The 21,589-nt window shown below is 40.5% G+C and overlaps 2 protein-coding genes across 10 annotated transcripts in view; both read left to right on the top strand.

Moving 5' to 3' along the window:
• The first annotated feature begins 292 nt into the window (after positions 1-292).
• ubiad1 (UbiA prenyltransferase domain containing 1) lies at positions 293-4,990 on the top strand. 3 transcript variants are annotated; one of them, XM_036008347.1, is made up of 3 exons: positions 293-404; positions 1,760-2,379; positions 4,135-4,990. In XM_036008347.1, the coding sequence occupies exons 2-3, from the start codon at positions 1,818-1,820 to the stop codon at positions 4,620-4,622; spliced, it is 1,050 nt and encodes a 349-aa protein (XP_035864240.1). In that variant the 5' UTR covers positions 293-404; positions 1,760-1,817; the 3' UTR covers positions 4,623-4,990. The 3 variants fall into 3 exon arrangements, with proteins under 3 accessions (XP_035864240.1, XP_031142620.1, XP_035864239.1); XM_031286760.2 differs by having other exon boundaries at positions 302-543; XM_036008346.1 differs by lacking the exon at positions 293-404 and adding an exon at positions 565-988.
• A 2,393-nt stretch (positions 4,991-7,383) lies between these two features.
• The window catches only part of mib2 (mindbomb E3 ubiquitin protein ligase 2), a 48,417-nt gene continuing 34,211 nt past the window's right edge, over positions 7,384-21,589 (top strand). Inside the window, exons 1-3 of one of the 7 annotated variants that reach the window (XM_036008517.1) lie at positions 7,403-7,555; positions 10,713-10,781; positions 20,772-21,170. In XM_036008517.1, coding sequence (XP_035864410.1) covers positions 20,948-21,170 — 223 coding nt within the window. In that variant the 5' untranslated portion in view covers positions 7,403-7,555; positions 10,713-10,781; positions 20,772-20,947. Of the gene's footprint in view, positions 7,556-9,027; positions 9,074-10,712; positions 10,782-11,515; positions 12,193-14,389; positions 14,638-14,985; positions 15,050-20,771; positions 21,171-21,589 lie in introns of those variants that run through there. The other 6 variants (XM_036008516.1, XM_036008514.1, XM_036008518.1 and 3 more) reach the window with 6 other exon arrangements.

The following is a 21,589-nucleotide window of genomic DNA, read 5'->3' as shown; positions in this document are numbered from 1 at the left end:
CCTTTTTTCATTGTCGAATTTCATGGAAATATTGTCGCCTTGTATTTCACCAATGCAAATTCCACACAAGTGTACTTATTGTGGCAATAAAACCTTTTCTGATTTCCTGATGATAAGAAGATTTTAATAATTAAAAAGAAATTAGCTTCTGTAGAAAATACTGCAAGCCTTGTTCTTTAAAACATGCGGATAAACAATTCTTATTAATCAAGGTTTAGTTTTTAACGTCTCGATATAAACTGAATATTTTTGTATTAGCCTATTATTTTTCGTGTTGTGGTTGTGACAAATTGCCTATAGGAACAAAAAGCTAGGCGGAACCATTGTATTAGAAGAGGTTTCTTCGACCTCTGTGCAAAGTTGCACTTTTGGCGGAGGAAATGGCGCCCGTCAGATGCCGAACGGTTAGTTGCCAACCAGTACTTTCGAGGTTGGCACGTTAGATATGTAATTGTCTTTCACTGTACCAGACTAAACGGGCACAGAAATATGTTTTTAAGTGGAGAGAAACCAAGTTTGTATCGGATGTTGAAGACATAACAGGTAAATTCTGCTGTCAGACATTTGTCCCTGCACAGAGACGTTAGCTCGGTGGCTAACCAGTTAGCTTTAATCCCATAATCTCAGTAGTTAGCCTGAGGTTTTTGGCCCCTCCCGGGTATGGTGCCCTTATCTAGCTAGGTGGCAAGTGTGTTGGTTTCTCCCGATAGCAATGTATCCAGCATTTGAGTGTGGGTGGTATTTAACGAAATGCCACGTGTATTGGCAAGCTAAACAATTGGCCACTGTTTTTACAGCTTCGAAAACACCCACTTTACTTTCAAGTCAAGTAGCTGGAAGCACCGTTACTGTAACGTTATGTCATAGTCAGTTTATTACATTGCTGGCAACTATAATAGACTATTCCCCCTCTAGCCAGTGGGCCTGCTGTGACCTGATCTGCTGCAGCAACAATAGTTGTAATGCAATTAATATTCATACTTAAAAAGTAAGTGTACTTTGTGAAATAATGTGAACAACTCGGTATGCAAGTCCCAGAGAAATCTTAAATTGTCTGATTACGTAAAAAAAATAATTATCAAATACCTTTAGGAAAATATAAGATTTGGTGATCTGAGTATTTCTGAAAGGAAGGCAACATTTGTGGTGTGGCATTTCTTTTTAATACTAAATATTAGTGCTAGCCAGGTATCTGTGAAAATGTTTATTGATGCTGCTATGATACCAGTCTGTATTAATGCCAAAACAATACTTTCATCGCTAGTTATTGTGGGGGAAAAACATGTAACGTTAATCCTATTTTTATTTTAAAAACTATGCCAATCTTTAATGCGTCTGTGTTCACTTATGATACCTTAAATACAGCCCTCCGTGTCCTGTTTTTAGATGATAATATCTCTTTTTAAGAACAAGTTAACACGCAAGTAACTGATGCCAACCTACGATGTTGGACACTTTTCCATATACAATGCTACAGCACATTTCATTGGCCCTCAAAGTATTGAAATCTGTTACTCAGCCCTATTGCTTGCTCTTGGGGGAATTACTAGAATTGTTGGGGCTTTGTAAACTATAGAGTGTGGTCTAGACCTACTCTATCTGTAAAGTGTCTCGAGATAACTCCTGTTATGATTTGATACTATAAATAAAATTGAATTGAATATTGTTTTATAGGAGAACTGGTACAATATCTATCAAGGCTGTTGCTTGTTATGCAATGTCAAATGTCTTGTAATTTTGTTTGTTTTTACTGCTACAGGAGCACCAGACTCTGACATTTGGGAACGCTGCTGGTACTGTAGACCCTTTGCAGAGGAATGGCCAAAGAGCAGAAACAAAGCATGGCACAAACATTTGTACTGGCTGGATCAAATGGTCACAATAGTCAACAATGGCAGACTGGTCTGAGTAACTTGGTCAATCATCCTCCAGGCACTAACCACATGTCGAGGATGGCCCGTGTTGCTTCGCATGTGAGGCAGAAGTGTGCGGCCTATGTGCTAGCACTGAGACCGTGGAGCTTCAGTGCCTCGCTCACACCAGTGGCCCTCGGCAGCGCTTTGGCGTACAAACTGGAGGGCTCTGTGGACTTGGTCATTCTGATGGTGTGTGCAGTGACCGTCCTTGTAGTCCATGGGGCAGGCAACCTTGTAAACACCTACTATGACTTCTCCAAAGGGATTGACCACAAGAAGAGTGACGATAGGACTCTTGTGGATGAAATCTTGGCACCGCAGGATGTTGTTATGTTTGGAGCATTGTTATATTCCTTGGGGTGCTTGTGTGCTACTCTGCTCTATTTTCTGTCTACACTTAGACTGGAGCACCTAGCCCTTATTTACTTCGGGGGACTGTCCAGCTCTTTTTTATACACAGGAGGTGAGTGAAATATTAACTTGGAATGCTGGCTCACTTCATCATCTGCCACCCCACCCAAAACATGCACGCACACACATTTTAAAATTCGGTGGATACCACGGAGGGTGGGGGGTGGGTGAGGGTTGTTGTTCTTGGTCAATTGTGTTTGTCTGTTCTATATGTTCAAAAATATAAAAAACAATTAAAAAATTGATCTTAAAATTTTTTTTTTATTGATTTATGAGGACTATGGTTAACTGCTCCTCAGATCTCTGCAGGGTAAATCCAGACAGCTAGCTAGACTATCTGTCCAATTGAGTTTTCTGTTGCACAACTAAAACAACCTTTGAGCGTACACATGTTCCACCAAAACAAGTTCCTCCCCGAGGTTATTTTGCAGTGGCTCCGTGCGGTGCTTAGCGTCGCCCATGACGATTGTGATTGGTTTAAGGAAATGCCAATAAACCAGAGCACGTTTTTTTCTCCCATTCCGGAATGCTGTGTGGACTAGCCAGACCCTCCTCCTCACTGTGGAGGAGGGTCTTGCAAAGCGAGACTAGTGTTTGTATAATAGGAACATGCGTATGATACCAGGAAAGTTGTTACTCTGTCATGTGTTTTTACTAAAGGGCAGAAAAACAAACACTGATAAGTACATCTGGTATTAGAAGTAACGTTTACTCGCTGCAGTTGAATGATCGGTTCACCTGAAACATAAAAATCTCACTTATGTAGCTACTCAAATAGTTATGGTTTTATGTGTGAAGACGCTGTTGTCAGCTTTAACGCTTCCCCCTTACCTTTAACCACCGACCCTACTAACTGAGCTACAGTCACCTGTATGTCGGGTGAACTGGCCCTTTGAGGCAGTCTGTGTATTTTACAAACATGACACTGATGTGTTACATTTCTTCGTGAAGTGCATTTCTGAATGACATCTTGCAGCTTGTTTAAACGAGAGGAAGCTCTTTTCTGTTGCAGCCTCTCAGTTTGCAATTCAGGCCAATATTGTTTTGGTGTTTTTAACCTAACAATGTTTTCCCTTAATGTAGATACAAAAAAAAATTCATTATAGGGGAACTCTACTCTCACCGATACACATAAAGGTCTGCCTTTACTTGTCGTGGTTAATAGGGCTGCACAATTAATCACAATTGTATCGAAATCACAACATGGACTAGTGCAATATCCAAATCGCAGGGGGGCGCAATATTTGTTAATGGCAAAATATGTGTCAAACTATTCTGAATGAAGTATTGTGGTGCTGCAGAGACGTCCCGGCCTACAAATCATATCCTACAGACTAAAGAAAAAAAATCTTTGTTTGGTACAGATCCTCGCAAAAATCCCACTATAATCATTTTAATTTCTTTCAATGTTAATCATTTTCAATGAAAATGAGAATAATGATACAAAAACGATCATTCCCTCCAATATCATGAATCGTATAGCAATCACAATATCAGTCAAAAATAATCACAATTAGATATTTTCCTCATATCGTGCAGCCCTAGTGGTTAATGCTGCTCATCTGGTGAAAACAGTGGCATTCTCTGGCTCTGGAGAAGGGTTCTCTCAGCTGAGAGACTCAGTATAACACAAGTTTTAATTTGTACCAAACACTACAATTGACTGCCCTGCACCTATGGAACAAGAGAGTATGAATCAAACCGTGAACAGATACTATACCTCTGTACTTTCAGAATTTGATGTCACTTTGTGGACAACCAGTGATCAAAAGGTTAAATGTGGCTTCTATTTACTTTTTTCCCACAGGCATCGGCCTCAAGTACGTGGCCCTGGGAGACGTGGTAATCCTCATCACCTTTGGCCCACTGGCGGTCATGTTTTCCCACGCGGTGCAGGTTGGCTATCTGTCAGTGCTGCCGCTGGTGTACGCCATCCCGCTGGCCCTCAACACAGAAGCCATCCTCCACAGCAACAACACTAGAGACATGGACTCTGACAAGCAGGCGGGCATCGTCACCCTGGCCATCCTCATAGGCCCCACGCTGTCCTACGTTCTCTACAACCTCCTGCTTTTCGTCCCCTACGTGCTCTTCTGCATCCTCGCTACCCGTTACACCATCAGCATGGCGCTGCCTCTGCTCACGCTGCCCATGGCCTTCCCCCTGGAGAAGCAGTTCCGCAGCCAATGCTACGCCAAGATCCCCCAGAAGACGGCCAAGCTCAACCTCCTCATGGGACTTTTCTACGTGTTTGGGATAATTCTGGCACCTCCTGGCAGCTTGCCGTCACTGTGATTAATTAGCTTCGATATTTCAAATTTTGTTGTTTTAATACAGACTAGTTTATGTACCTATTTGAATTTGTACAAAGCTATCTGAGGGCTTTCACTGGCTTTAATTTATTGTCATATTTATATGTTGAACAGAGATTTAGTTTAGGTCCTCCTCTGTGACCAGGTTTAATCAGATGTATTATTTCAGTATTAAGCCTGCTGTAACGTGTTAGTAAAAGTAACAAGTGTTGGTGTCATTTTGTATAGGCAGGCAACATTTTCATCATTTAAGGACAAACAATACCTACAGTTGCCATATTTGTTGTTCTCCAAGATGCAAAACAACATAATACCTAAAAACATCAATAAACCATTATTCTCAAATTTGTACTCTGTGCACGGTTCATGCTGTTAAGAGTCAAATAATATTTCATTAGATTGTAATAAAACTCACTGATGCTAATGTCCAATGTGTTCGTTTTGGAGTTCACTTTTCTTGCAGCCTAAACAAATATGATACAATATAACATGCCAAGTGAGCAATTTGATGTTAAGTATTAGTTTAATGGCAAATGAATGAACAGTGTTCAAATAACTTGATTTACACGGTAAAAAAAAAAATCCAAACAGTGAGAGAGGCTTCATTAGAGATGAAACAGTGCATACAGTGATAAATCAGCACCTTTATGTGTGTACAAACGTGGCAGTTAAATGGCTGTCAGATGGGTTTTTTAATTGCAAAATAGAAAATAATATTTTTTTGTTGGACCAGAAATGTAGGCCCTAGGTGTGAACGACCACACATATTCCTTTACACAGACATTTCCCTTGTGTTGGTAGACAGAGATACAAAGTTGGGGCAACACGTCACCTTTATACTGTTTCCAATCAAAGTTGTACTGTATTGTTTCATTCAAACAAATCATACTAACAAAACATACAAAAACGAGTGGTGATGGTGCAGTGGATATGACACATGCCTTTGGTGTGGGAGACCTGGGTTCGATTCCCACTGCTATACATCAACCAATGTGTCCCTGAGCAAGACACTTAACCCCTAGTTGCTCCAGAGGCGTGCAACCTCTGTCTGACATATATAGCAATTGTAAGTCGCTTTGGATAAAAGTGTCAGCTAAATGATATATAATGTAATGTAACAAACAGAACTCAGTAATTGAATAGAGTCAATATAGATTAAGTAGCCCATAATGCAGGAGGATATAACTTTTTTTTTTACAGTCTGCATTAAAAAAGTGTACATTTACATAAAACTCTGGCTATGTGTAGTATGGTATTTGTCAGCAGGTGGCAGTATTGGACAACCATTAAGCCAACATGCACAGAAACCTTTACAGGCTCTGTGTTATTCCTATGGGGTCAGAACCATTTGTTGAACTGATAGGTCTAATTATTTGTACATGATGTCTTCAAATGATTAAATACCAAATTTTATTAGGCTATATACCCTAACTGTTTCCTTAGACCATTTTCATTTGTTCTTAAACTGCTGTTTACTGTCCTGTAACATACAGTATGTTGTTTGTGTCATCCTGTGCGATCTCTCAGAAACTCCCTAAAACATAAACATCTTTTGAAGAACGTTAGTTTGAAACAAAAGCGGAGAAAGCACAGAATCCCTATCATTATCAGACATTACAGTATGTATTTTGATGTAACATTTGTATTACTTTGCATGCAATCTGTGCGGCGTGTAGTATTCATTGTCCTTTATTCATTCACTGCTTTTGGAAAAAGCATTTTCCCATTAGTTACGGTGTTTGAGTACATTTAGACTCAAATACTTTAATATAGTGTTTCAATGAGAAGCTCACCCCAAGCTTAATTTTAATAATGACTTGTTTCTCGCCGCATCTGTGTGGGTTGTCTGTGAGTGCTCAAGTTTCCACCCACAGCCCTGAATTGGAACATATAAATTGCTACTTCCATGTTGTAAATATTGTAAAAAGTTAATTTAAATACTAATAAACAAGTTTACATCAGCCTTTGTCCGTGTTTCAGAATATAGATTTAATATTAATATGATCATACCGTGAAATTAAATGGGAGATTTGGCTGATATGAAGTACAGTCATTTAGATTTAGAACCCTGTGACTCCTTGCAGGCATTAATGTTACACTTGGAGTTAATTTAACATGATGAGAAATGAGAGAGAGGACACATATCAGGCCTGAGGCATGAGCCAACTAAAGGTCTGAGGCCCCATGGCCAGCATGGCCCGACAAAGACTTAATTACAAGGGATAATTTGGGAAATTGTGACAATGTGATTTCTTTGTGCTGTTTTTATTTATACACTTTCCCTAAAAAGGCAACTCTTCTGAACAAATTACAGGTTTTTTTTTATTTCAATTTATGTCAAATGGTTTGTGTAGATTGTTGTTTTTCACATTTGCACATTGCAAAGTTGAAACGTATACTTTACTATATTCCTATAGAGTTACAAGTTATTCTATTCCTATTAAGTCCAGTCTGTTAAGCAATTGTTTCGGGGGTAATGTGCAGTGGTTATTGTCTTTCAGAACTGCACGTCGCTGAGTATGCTGCCGAATGAGAAGGGAAACCGTACAGATAAAATTATATCTGTACAGTCACTGAAAATGCATCATTATGCAACAACATTCTATTCAATTTAATAATAATAAAAATGTAGCAAAGCATAAGCACGTCTACCTGAGATGTTTTTTTTTCTGCGGCTGGTTACTTGAAATCAAACGTAGTTCAATTCAGGATTGTTATGTTTATAACGAGGATCACGTAAAGGCAACATTAGTAGTGACGCAATGCATGGGCGTGTTGTGGTTGTCATGGCTGTGTGCTGGAAAACCTTCCAATATAGTAAATACTTATTGTCCTAAAAGAAAAAACCATGTCAGTGTTGGTGGCGGACTGCGACATGGGATTATATTTTACCTCAAAGTAAACATTCTTGACCCGGTAAGTAGCTATACACCATGAAATAAGTTGTTTGTATACCAATAAAGGATGGCCCAACATGAGTTAGCTAGCTAGCGTCAACGTTAGTACGCATAACGTTAACGTGAATCCCACCGTCCTTGAGTTCAATTCACAATATTGCCAAATTATTGTTACCCGGAGTGTCGTTATACGTTATAGGATATTGCTGGCTATTGATACATTGCATGTGATTCACTAATCAGCGCTTTACTTATGTGAAGACGCCCAGATAATGTGCCTGTCAAAGATATTCCTAGTCAAAATATCAGGTGGGACCAGCTTGACCTGATTCTTAGCGCTAACGATAGCTGTTAATTTTAGAAACACTTGAGCTAATGTTAACGTTGTAAGAAGACATGTTGGTGGTTGTATGTTTGCCAATTGAACTGAACTCGTCGAAACATTTCGTCAAAAGTCTGTCCTATTTGTATCGGACAAATGCTCTTCATAGAAACTAAAGTAATCAACGTTGAATTGGAAAATTCTGAACGACGTTTGGTGGGAGTGGGACTATAGCCTAGAGCAGGGGTCACCAACCTTTTTGAAACTGAGAGCTACTTCATGGGTACTGAGTCATACGAAGGGCTACCAGTTTGATACACTCTTCTGAAATAAAAAAAAAGTTGCTCAGTTTGCCTTTAGTTATATATGATTATTAATAATTAATGATACTTATCTATGTGAAGACACTAATTAATGATCAGTTAATCAGTTAATGATTTCTCACAATAATTATCAACAATGACTTAACAAGGTGGGAAACAGATAATATCAATATTCTAGAACAGGCCTGAGGGCTACTCATGTGGTCCTTGGGGGCTACCTGGTGCCCGCAGGCACCGTGTTGGTGACCCCTGGCCTAGACTGTATAAAAGAGGGTGTGACACTATTATCAGGGCTTTCACTTTTCTAACAAGTAAGCTTACACCGGCTAGCTGACTAGTGGGTTGGCCAAGTTGTCAGTCTGTACTTTATGTACTTTGTGTTGGATGGTAGGAACAGTTGTCACCTGAAGTACGGATATGTAAGGAGCACACTTGACTTAAACCTATTTAATCAATGATATGAGCACTGTTTGAGAAAACAATGCCTGTAGTTGTTTCTTGAGTCTACAATGTGCTGAACTGACATGTTAGGACTATGACATTATTAGGACCTGGAGCTAGACCTAGCCTAACCCTTTATACCTGTCATCTTTCTGGTCATTCTGGTAGTGATGCAGCAGAGCCCAGCAGCAGCTGCCACACACTGGAGCTGCAACTGGACATAGTTGGGATTGCTTTTAGCCACGCTTACTTGGGAGCCATGTTTCAATCATCTGCTGTTTCTTTGTCTTGTTGTCACTTATTGGCTCCACAAATCTAAATCACAGTAATCAAGCTTGAAATGCTTGCTGGCTTATAACACAGACATGGCTAGTGGGTTAGACTGAACAGAGGGGATCAGTTGATTGCAGTTGAGAAGGAATGGGGAAAATATTGTTTGGAAATGATCAAGGTAAGAGTTTTAAACACTTAGGGATAACTTTTAGAAATGGGCTACCACTATGTTCATCTCTCTATTGGTAATTTAAAGGTACATTGTGCTGAACTAGCCTTTAGTTGTACAGGGCCTAGTTTTTGTCTGTTTGTATTTTAGTGCTTGGCCTCCAAATAGACCTCCCATAAATTCTTGGAATGCATTTGTCTCCGCACATGTTTCTTTTTAGCAGTTTAAGACTGAAAGTAGAAATAACCTTGATATAATTCCTCCAGACTCAGTGTTTATGGCATGTTTTTTGAGATATTCTTTTTTAAATTAATGGACACCATAACTATCAGTGCAAGTTAATAAGAGAAGTTAAGCTTTTATTGATCCCCAGAGAGGAAATCCGGCTGTTGCAGCAGCACAAGGACAAAAATAGGTACAGAAGCTAGCTTGTGCATTATAGCAACCTTTTGTTTGACTGAGGAATGCTAACTACTGTTTCCACATCACCTTTCAAACACACAATGTATTTATTAAGAACATTATCTGACTAAAATTCTAAAGGAAAAAAGGCATTCCTTGGCGGCAGACTGGCATGAAATTCCAATGTGGAGCTTGACAGTAGCTGTCACCACAACAGAGTGACAGTTTTCACAGTAACCAGTATGCTTTGCCGCAGGCCAACACCGTTTTTTTTTGACTGAGGTTGCAGAAAGCAGAATTAATGCCAAATAGCCTCTGGCTTTAAAATGTGACCATTTTGTGCTATTTAACTGTCCAGTGGAGTGCAGTTCCTCTTTGGGAGGAACAACCTCTTTCAAGATCATCAATCTAAGGTAGCGAACCAGTGATATTGATTCAATTATACAATATGTAATCAGTAAACCCCCCCCTATCCATTATATATCTACTCGATGACACTAAAGGGGCCAGTATTTTGTTATTTAATTAAGGCATTTTTGGCAAAATTTAAATTTAAATTTCAGCTTAAGCCTGCCTACTACCAGTGCAGCCAGCCTTTATACTGTTGGCCAGTGAGCTGTTGCACTTTTCTTTGTCTAAGTTGAGCCATATGATATGTTAACAGCATGAAACGATGCAAATGTGCTGATTGTTTTGATTTTAATTTCCAGAAAAATTAATATTCAACCTGGTTTTATCTATATCGCCTGCCCCGTGCTTTGCCTAATGGCCAGTTGACACAAGTTGAAAAAGGAGACTGCAACTTTCCTGTTTCCCTACCAGGATCTTCCCAGGTCTTCCCAGCTGGACTAAGGATTCAGACCAACAGCCCTCTGGCCACAAGCCAGTCCTGTAATAGTTAAAAAGATGAAAGATTGACTTGCAATGTGTGCTTCCCAGAGTTGGCGCTTCAGAGTCATGAGGTTTGATAGGGTGACATGCCATCATGGCGATAGTCAGGTCTGAGTTCACAAGGCAGAGTGGATATGAGCAGAAAGGATGGCTTGCTCAAGTAGTCCAGGGCCAAATGCACAGGAGTATTTCATTTGGATTTTGCAGAGTCCTAAACATGTTTGCTGTTCCCTCTATTCTTTTGTAATTTACTCGAGGTTTTAAACAATGTTTGTTACCTGCCAGAATGATTGGTTGATCAGACACACCTCGCAGCTATATATCCCAGTGTCCAACCTTTGTGTTTTTTTTCCAGGCTGCAACCATATTTCACCACTCTTCCTGGTCTGATGACTGTCGTGTGTCTGATGACTGTCATGTTCATGTGAGTGTGTCTCATTGTCTATTTAAAGAGGAGCTAAATGAATGAATGCTCCCTTTTATATGATGCAGACCAACAAGTATATTGCAGATAACAGCAGCTTTGTTGAAAAGAGGGGAGCGTGGTGCAATAAACTTTATTATTAGCCAGTGTCTCGACCGCTTCCTAAGCCCCCATTTATTCATTGGCTACTCATGTCCTGTCAGTACCAGCTGTACATTCATGTGTGTGTGCCAGCATTAACAGAATGCCGTTTTGGCTGGTTCTTGGAACCATATTGTTGAGGTCTCCCACAGCTGTGGACATATTCAGTAAACAGTATAGTTCAAGGCTAGGAAAGCATTGAGACACACACACACACACACACACACACACATACACATACACATACACACACACACACACACACACACACACACACACACACACACACACACACACACCCTCTATCCTGTGTGAGCCTGCAGGAGACTCTGGTTGCACACGCCAGTTTGCGACTGAAAGTGACTATCATGGCAGGTGCCCATTCATCAAAATCTCCTCCAGCCCCACCCCTTTTCTTTTCCCTGAGCACCCCCCCCCCACACACACACACACACCCAAAAAGATAACAACACCCAGACCCTCCCCCTGAAATATATTGCCCCTCCCCCTCCCCTCTGTCCTCTGCTTGTCTGCTCCTTGGCAGTAGAACAAATGCTGTCCCTGCGCGCTATGAAAGAGAGGGCTGTACATCCTTATGTAGAGCTTGATGCGCATGTGTTTGTAAATATTGATTAGTAAACACAGTGTGTCGACTTCACATGCGTGTTACTGATGCTCACGTCCTTTGTGATGGGATATAGCATCAGAGGAGTCCTATGCGGAGCAAAGCCAATTGGCCTGTTTTTATGGGAGAGCAAGGGAACGACGACCTGAATGCAGTGCTCGTCGGGCAGCCGCTCTCCCTGGCTATCCTCTTCACTCTCCTCTCCTCTCCTCCTCCTCCGCGGTGGTAATCCTTGCTGACACAACGCACAAAGGACTAAATGCTGGCTGCATCCTCCAGCAGCAGGGCTCTCTCCTCTTCCTCCTCCAGCTCTGACCCATTACAGCCAGGCTGTTTGCCTGGACAGCAGGACGCTGTTTCCGTAAGACTGCTTGCAACTGTATATCACCTCTCTGGAATACCGGCCTGGCTGCCATCCTCCTCCGTCCCCTGTATCCCCTCCTCCTCCTTGGCCGGTTTATTCAGGGTGTGCATCGGAACAGAGCTTTAGCCCTGAGGAGGCGTTTTTTTATCTCGCTGGAAGCCGGGTTTTTTTTTCTTCACCATCTGATGTATTTATGTAGCAGGAGGTAGGAGCTGCTTCCTATCCTTCTCTATTTTTGTCGGTCTTTCTATTCACCCTACTGCACATCACTGAACCAACAGGTAAACCAGCTAAACAGGACATGCTTTATTTATCAAATGATGCAGTTTCAGTCTTGACTATTTGGGTAATGCTAGCACGTCTTTTTTGTAAGACATTGAAATCCATGCAATGATGCTGTTCTTATTTTAAGATGGAGCAGTATATATTCTCATTTTGATTCTTTTTTAAATAAATAAGCATTTCAGAAATAAGATTAGCTGTACAGTGTCCTTCGTCTTAAATAGAATATGGCTGCTTTTATTTTCCTTTCACTGATGAGCTGATTTCATTGTTTACCTCTTAGAAAGGTAAAATGATCTTGCAGTCGGTAAATGTCCATGGCCATGCTACTACAATTGTGCCACACGTCATTGCAATGTGGAGTAAAGCTAGTAGACATGCTAAGCAAGCAGGCAGACACCTGGCTTTATTGGCTGCTGTTATCACTGTCTAACAAACTGGTGATGATCAAACAGGCCTGACCTGTAAATATGGCTATGTTAAAGTTGTGCAAGTAGTTTTAGGTTCCAGCTTGTCGATTATTTATTGGCGGTAGCCTGTTGACAGCATGTTTAGTGCCCAGGTCAGACTTATTTGAGTAGCTATTACATTAGGTACTTGGTACTTAAATGTGTCATACAGCTAATGTCTACAGTGCTTTCAGAATCAGTATCAAAGAGATTTTAATCATATAGTGTAGGTGTAGGCTTCATTTAAGGAGGGTGATTGTGTTGAGAATACTGTATTGATTTTCATCTTTCAAGCATTGAATGAAATGATCCTACCCAGGCATTGCCTAGGTAAGATTGAATGTTTTGTTTGTTTTGGGTAAAAAACAATTGGGGTTGAGAGCTTAATGCGCAATGTAGCAACATGTGACTCAATATTGACTTTTTTTGAAATGTCATTTTACTTGAGGTCTAAGGCCGACGCTTGGCGAGCGTGCGGAACACACCGTACAAACTAGGGCGACGGTCACTCACCTTCAGCCCAACTTGGACCGACGGCTGATGGTTGGCTCGGTGTGTCACGGCCTAAAAGGAACACGCCGACTTATTGGGACTTTAGCTTATTCACCATATCCCCCAGAGTTAGATAAGTCCATACATACCCTTCTCATCTCCGTGCACGTAGTAACTCTGTCTGACGCACCCACCGCTAGCCTGCTAGCTACTGCTCCCAATAAGTGATAAAATAACAGCAACATTTTCCTATTTACATGTTGTGATTTGTATAGTCACAGCGTGTACAAATAACAAGGTCACATGAGACACAGCCATCTTCTAACCGTATACAAACTGGGAACTATGTTCAGAAGGCGAAGCACTGCTACTTGGGCGGAGTGATTAGCCCAACACCTGAAAAGCCCCATTGTTACTCTCTGCTCCTCACCACGGGTTTGCTTCTCGTGTGCTGCGAGCAAATCACTCCGCTCAAGTAGCAGAAGTAGCAGAGCTTCGCCTTTCTGAGAATATAGTTCCCAGTTTGTATACGGTTAGAAGACGGCTGTGTCTCATGTGACCTTGTTTTTTGTACACGCTGTGACTATACAAATCACAACACGTAAATAGAAAAATGTTGCCGTTATTTTGTCACTTATTCGGAGCAGTAGGCTAGTTGGAGCCGGTTACCTCCAGGATCTGTGCTAAGCTAGGCTAGCGGTGGGTGCGTCAGACAGAGTTACTACGTGCACGGAGATGAGAAGAGTATGTATGGACTTATGTAACTCTGGGGGATACGGTGAATAAGACAAAGTCCCAATAAGTCGGCGTGTTCCTTTAAGTTCAGACTGTCAGAGCACAGTTTTGGATTTACTGTTGTATGAATTAAGCTCATTTTGCAACAGACTAGCCTGAGCAAACACAATAAATTATCAAAGCTTCCTCACAACTCCTGATTGTGATATGACAATGCCCCATTATTATACAAAGTAATGTATTTTATTTTTTTAATTATGTTTTGGGCATTTTTGACCTTTATTCGATAGGACTGCTGAAGACAGGAAAGGGGGAGAGAGAGGGGGATGACATGCAGCAAATGGCGGCAGGTTGGCCCTATGCTACCCTTTGGGTGCCCTTACTTTATCGCCCCACAAAGTAATATATTTACCTGAAACACAGTCCTCTTATAGAATCGGCACTGCTCTTTTAAAAGTTTTTTTTTTTTTTTCTTTTCATCAGTCTCATCCAGTCCTTGAGCAACATTTGTCAGAAAAAAAATCAACAAAACAGAGGAAAATAGAACTGCATGTTCCAAAACAAAGAGCAAAGTTCACAGCGAACCAAAAGACTGTGCCAGAAAGGGTTTACTCCCCCATTTGTAGGACGACTGCGTCATAGCACTCAGGATTTCAGATGGTCCTGCTGGTTGACCTGGGATCATAGCAGTGCAGGGCTCGTGGCTCACAGCACACTGGAATCATAAACCTTCCAACATGTCCAAAAGTGGTCTGAAGATCATGGGGCGTGAGTATGATAATCCAAGATAATTTGATATGATAATCTCAGCACAGTGTCATCAAATGTACAGAAAGTGTTCTTAGGGTATCATGGTTTTGCTGTGGTAGAGTTTTTTGTAAAAGGCTTCAGGGACAGAGTTTGCTGATGGGAACAATTCTGCCACTATCAAGTTGCCTTTTAAATCTGTTGTTGCAGCCATTAAGTTTTGTAAGAATGCTTTTGGACAAAGCTGACAAGACAACACATATTTGAAAATGTCAATTTAGTACATTTTAAGTTAGTTTCGATAGTTAATTAATATGTGATTATTATTCTTTTCCACACTCTACAGTACACAGCGCTTGTTTGAGTGAGATATAAGAAATGGAAGATAGGCCAAGCAGAAGGCTGAAATGGAAAATGGAGAGTCTAATTTTAGGTTTGTCGCCCACTCTGAAGAAATATTTGTAAATGTGTTATTTACTCAGTGTCCTTTATTGATTTTCGTGAAAGTCCTCTGGTCACCAGATGTTTCCAGCAGGCTTTTACACTCATTTCTGATATGAGGCTGATGAGGCTATAGCTATAGAGCTTGTGTGTAGATTGCACTTTGCTAAGCATTTAGGTCAAGTGTTACTGATATAAAACAAACAGCACAGGCAAACAGCCTCTTCTTATTAGACATTAGAGTGAGGATATAAGCCAGTCAGACCACGTGTCACAGGACATGGCATAACACTGCCTTACTTAAACCTAAAGCAGGGACACGTGTACCATTATTGTATTGATTCTAAAACATATTTTTTTTAATCACGTCAAACCAACCAGATAGACACAAAGAAAAATAACACTAGAGCTGTAAAGATTAATCGATGAGGTGTCAACAATTAAATTAATTGAACTATTTTGAGAATCGATCAATCGGTTAGTCATTTTCTTTTTTTTTTTATGAAAACAAAAGTTAAACTTTCTGTGATTCCAGCTTCTTAAATGTGACTATTTTTTTTAGTTTCTTCTCTCCTCTGTGACAGTAAACTGAATATCTTTGAGTTGTGGACAAAACAAGACATTTGAGGACGTCATCTTGGGTTTTGGAAAACACTGATCAACATTTTTCATTTTCTGACATTTTATAGACCAAACGCTAATCGATTAATCGAGAAAATAATCGACAATAAAAACTATTTTTAGTTGCAGTCCTAAACTACACACAGTTCTGTGATGGACTATTTCTTGCACCTGCAGGATTTGCGATCATTACTTCCTGCTCCCACAGACCCAGTGTCTCACATCCACTCGCTTCCCTGGTGATTGTGATCATGTTGGACCTGTGGGATCCCAGTCCCATTGCAACACTTCAACTGAAAATGGTCTAGTCTACCAGCACTACAAAGCATTTTACATTGTGCAATGTAATCTGCTGATAATAATTCAGTTTTGAAATACATTGTATTTTATTGTTTTCCACCTTATTGGCTTACAAAAATATAAAATGATATTGCAAGTACATTGTCAATTGTATATCGATGTTCCAAACACCACGTGTAGCATGGAAATTACATAATATTCCTGAGCAATTTTTGCATGCATGCAATCTTTGAGCATTTGTTTATGGTGTGTGTTTATTTGTGTTGTGGCCAAACGCATGTCTGGTTGTTTGTGTGAAGGAGGTTGACGTTGCCCTCACAGATTGGCCCTCAGCAGTGTGTATGACGGAAGTCAGTCCATCTGTTATTGCAGGCAGAGAGCTGTAATCCTGCCTGGTTTAGCCCTCAGTCCATCTATAAACTGTGATTTGTCGAATCTTTACGATTTCGACCTCCAATGCTGACGGTGTCCAGGTTATGCTTAGTTAGGTGAAATTGCTACTGTGGTTAATAGGGGTCAAATTAGACTTTAGTGAATTTAGTAACAGTAAGCAGTCTCCTGCCAAACTAGCTTTAAACTTTTTGTAGTTTACCCTTATAAAGCTGCTAGACTTTGCTGTTGCTGCAGATGACATTACACACAATATATGTAAAATGCATAAGTAAACCCAAAAGTGTAAAAACAAAAATGAAAGTTAGAGACCACACTGTTCAAACCAGAAGTGTTTGTGCAAACAGCTGCTGAGTTGTGATTTTCAAAGCTAGTCAGGCTGCTTTACTTAATACATTCATCGGCAGTCCCAAATTTGAGCAAGAGTTTGTTGGTATGTAGTAATTGCTCACTGCTGTTTAGGAGGCAATTTTGGGATTTACTCTTATTTTCTAGCAGTGACCATCTGTCGACACCAAACAATAACGTGCATTGGGATTTAAGAAGAAGATTTATTTTACTAAATATCTTTGGCAAGTGCAGTTTGAACCGTGTATTCACCCTTTTCTGGGGTGTGCATTTGTTGGTGTTATTGTAGAGGCAAAAGATAAAGCTTACAGTAAGAAATGGTCTCCCTGTAGATGTTTTTTAGGAGCGTGTGTAGTCATCCCCTGAATCCCCTGTGTTGCACTTGCATCTACGTTTTAATTATGATTAGATATCAGTGTGTTTGGCTTGAATTCTCTATGGAACACAGTGTGGGGGCAGCAGAGTTGGTGACGTGGGAGGGGGTGGGTATGTGTTTTAAATGTAGATGGTAGGTTACCTTTTTTCTGTCTGTGTCTGCAAAACAGTTCCTCAATCCAGAATGCTAGATTGTGGGTTTGCTTTACTGCAAATGTTGAAGTAAGGCTTGTGTTGGAATTGTTGAACAAAGTATTCTCTGTGTGGTTTAAGTGTGGTGTGTTTTTAGGTCAGTTAGCGATTCATCATGATTGTACTCTCAGTTACTGGTACTTCAACTTGCCATTTCCTACATCCATCCACACACAGAATGCTGGGAGCTGTGTAAAAGACGTCCACTTCCCGCGAAAGCTCCTCTGTTGACAGCTGAAATATTTGATGTTTGGCTGGCATATTATTTCAGTGCATAAAAGAAGTTAAGCTGTCATTTTTGGACAGAAATTGGAGTATAAGCAGTCTGCTTTCCCTCCTTTGATCCCTTACATCCCATATGTTGTCATGCTTAAGCAGACGGCTTTATTCCAAAATGACATTGTAATCTTGATAAGCGCGCAAGTGTAATCTCATGCACATTACAGACTGTCCACCCTATTATTGAAAGTTTTTTTTTATCTAAACCCTTTGACTGAACTATCAGGCTATATACATATTAGGTGAAAATTACCAGATAAATGGAGGGCATTTGGCGAGCTGCTATATTCACACAAATGTGGATAGACTTTACAATGTTTACTTGTTGAAAGTTTCCTGTCTACACCAGCATAGATAATTTACTACATTTTAGCTCTCCCCAGAAAAAGCTTAAGTCTCCCCTTGTCCTTGTAATTTAGATCAGTGGTGGTTGTTAACAGAGACATGATGGATTAACACCACCATCTGCTAAGGAATGTGGACTGACTCTTTTGACAAACATGGCAAATGATTTTTTAGGGTAAGCTATGTTCTCTGACCTCAGACTGTCTGTAATTATTGTAATAATGTATTTTGTGTTAACAATATGGCCATTGGCCAATCACATAATACAGGTGCTGTTCTATCTGTTGAATGACAGATGTACATTGTTGGGATAAAGCCTGACATCCGGCGTCCCTCCCCTTCCACTATCTATTTGCAAGGGCAACGTTGCTGTATCCAAGGCTTAGTGCCGTCTATGACAGTTGTGATTGGTTTAAAGAAATACAAACAAGCCAGAGTGTTTTTTGCCCTATTCCAGAATAGATAAGCGGTGTAGCCAGACCATGGTCTGGCAGATAGGTCTGGCAATGCAAGACTAGTCTGTTGATAATTATAAAAGTATAAAATAATGATTTAATAATGGTGCATAAATGCAACCAACACTAATGGGGGCTGGGCAATATGGCCAAAATCTTCTATCCCGATATATGTCATTTCATATCTTGATAACGATATATATCACGATATAGCATGTTCTATGGTAATTCAATTAAATAATAGTCTATATGAAATATCTGCTTGGTAAAGCCTATTTTTGTATACTCCTGTGTGAATTAAATACTTGACAAATGAAAAGTACTGAGTATTTTCTCATTTTATTCATAACTTTAGTGCAAAATGAACATAATGCAAGGATCAGAACGTAAAGTTTCGTCCAACTGGCTTAAATATTGCCATAACGCAGTTCAGCCGCTGATTTTTTTGGCAAAGGTATAGAAAAATCTGAATCAGAAAATCATTTATTGCCAATTCAGTAACACTTGCAAGGAATTATATAGGATATACATTTTTATATTATGTTTTGACGATATTCATCTTGATATAGCCCAGCCCTACTAATGGTAATTCCTGAGCTGTTGGCTTCTTAATATTGCTAAAAAGTGGACATTTGTGTACATGTTTGTGAAAGGTTTATCACTCAATTTTCTTCCTGTACACTACATGTGATTCCTCCAAGGTAGTTGCATTTGTATGTTTTGATACACAGCAGGACCTGAATGCAAGTCTTGGCAGTAAAAAGTGACAACAATTAGGATATGTGCTTCACTTTCTTAAGGGACTGTGCATAATATGTCAGATCTCTTCAGCCGACTTTCTTCTTTTCTTAAACTTTTAGGAAAGACGCATGTAGGCAGACAATCACGATGTGAATTCTGTTGGCTGTAATTTGGAGCTCTAGTAATATTGTTGGTAGTACATATGGAAAAATTGTATGCACTGTGCTTCAGTTTTTACAAGCCTGCAGTTTTCCTTTTCTGCAACCTCACAAACATTTTTGTTGTATGATTAGACAGAAATAGCACTGCTGTATCAAACAAGGAATGCTTTATATTTGGTTTTAAATCTTGTTAATAATTGTAATGGTGGAGATGGAACACTGCAAAGAATATTTCTGACACGTGTGGATGTGACTGGGTGTCTGCTGATGATCACGCTCCTCAGCAAAAGTTCCTTTCTGTATAGCTGCCACATAAATGCTGTGCCCTTCCTGTATTAGTTCTTGTTTCCAGCATCCAGTAGCATTCATTCAAAAACATTTGAGTCATCTGTCAAGAGTGTGAATTTGTGAGTTGTACGTCCAATCCTTGTGACAAGATATCGACTGTTTAATGTATTCTTGCGAATACTTTAGGATTTCAGTTCTAGGTTTTTTTGGTTACTATGTAACTATATTTGAGATTCAGGCATGTCCATAAAAATGGATATCTGATATACAATTTATACCTTTTCATATTGTTTTGCTGTTGGTAAATGGCTACCACTTAAGATGTTTGCTTCTGTCTAAGGTCATTTGCGCTTGCAAATAGATAGTGGAAGGGGAGGGACTCCGGATGTCAGGCTTTATCCCAACAATGTATATCCATCATTTAACAGATAGAACTGCACCTGTGTTATGTGATTGGCCAATGGCCATATTGTAACACAAAATAAGTATTTACAGAGATAGTCTGAGGTCAGAGAACATAGCTTACCCTAAAGCTTCCTCCCGAACTAAGAAAAATAGGTTTTGTTTGCTTTAGGATGTAGGATACTCAGCTTACATCTGTACAACTTACACCTTGTGATCGCTATGTTAGGGTTAGTAGTTGAGTGTTATGGTTGACATGAATGAAGCCAATGGACTGGCTTGCTTAGGATGTAAGTATAAGTGTGTGTTTGTGTGTGTCAGGTCAGGGCTTGATTAGCGCAGCAGGGTGTCGCTGTCATGTCCAGCTGCTCTTTCCAGAAATGTGCCATGACACACAGCAAGACCTCCAGTGAATGATCCACCAGCAAAGAGAAAAAAAACTGCTCTGAAATTTATGAGACATATGGCATGTTGCTTTATAAGTCCCTGAGCAGCCACTGACAGACCTGTAGTCAGACAACGCACAGGTTGTGTGATTTCCTTGTTTAAAAGCAGAGGAATAAACCCAAAACTTTCTGAGGACAGAGTGAAGCTTTGACATGAACTCTAGACAAGTTGGCAAGGAGAAGTATAGACTAGGAAAAAGCAATGCCACTATTAGTGCATTCTAACTTTGTAACACATTTGTACTTGCAGTGAATTTACCCTGTGTGGGATCAATCAAGTTTATCTTATCTAGCAGTGTCCTGCTAGATAAGATAAGTTGCTGTATTTTTTTACCAGGTTTCACTTAACTTTTATCTTCTCTTACCCCCAGTCACCCCTGATCTGTTCCCGGAAATACCCCTGGTGCCGTCCCTTCCTGCAATATTGTCGGCACGAGCCAGCTCCATCCCTCAGAAGCCCCGGAGGCGCAGCAGCAGCGGAAGTGACAGCGCTGCCAGGCCCCGGCCGTCGCGCTCAGCCCCCAGGCCAGGCCCCAGCAGAGGCAGCATGGAGGTGGGCATGCGCGTGGTGCGTGGCCTGGACTGGAAATGGGGAAACCAGGATGACGGTGAGGGCCATGTAGGAACTGTGGTGGAGATCGGGCGGCAGGGCAGCACTACCACGCCAGACAAGACCGTGGTGGTGCAGTGGGACAGCGGCACACGAACCAACTACCGCACTGGCTACCAGGGTTCCTTTGACCTGCTGCTTTATGATAATGCTCAAATTGGTAAGCACTCATGACTACACACTACTAAATACTGGGCCAACTAGAGCTGATTCTAGTTTGAAATGTGCTAGTGCAAATATGATACCCGAGTTTCAGTATACCAAATTGATTTTGATATGTTACATTAAGTTACAAGCATTAAATGCAAGTGTTGGAGACTTCACAGTTTTTGATACGATCAAGACATATTTTGGTCGTTATCCAAAAATAATTTAAGTTTGATACTACAGGTGTGACGAGATCTCGCCATATTAAATAAAACGTGACGATATTTCTCGTCGAGGTGAAAAGTTGTCCCCTGACATCAGTACACAAGTACAGAGCACTAGCCAGCATGGCGGTGTCTGACGTTGACCTCGAAATTAGCATAGAAGATCCCGTCACCACGTTACCGGGTACCGTTGATCTCTCTCGCACAA

This window comes from Sander lucioperca, chromosome 12 (assembly GCF_008315115.2).
Source record: "Sander lucioperca isolate FBNREF2018 chromosome 12, SLUC_FBN_1.2, whole genome shotgun sequence".
NCBI lineage: Eukaryota > Metazoa > Chordata > Actinopteri > Perciformes > Percidae > Sander > Sander lucioperca.
This window is presented reverse-complemented; position numbering and strand designations above follow the sequence as displayed.

Bases quoted from the DNA above. Each gene is read 5' to 3' on its own strand.
- ubiad1 (XM_036008347.1), top strand. From the start codon at position 1,818: ATGGCCAAAGAGCAGAAACAAAGCATGGCACAAACATTTGTACTGGCT. The intron at 2,380-4,134 runs GTGAGTGAAATA...TTTTTCCCACAG, and splicing joins CTCTTTTTTATACACAGGAG to GCATCGGCCTCAAGTACGTG.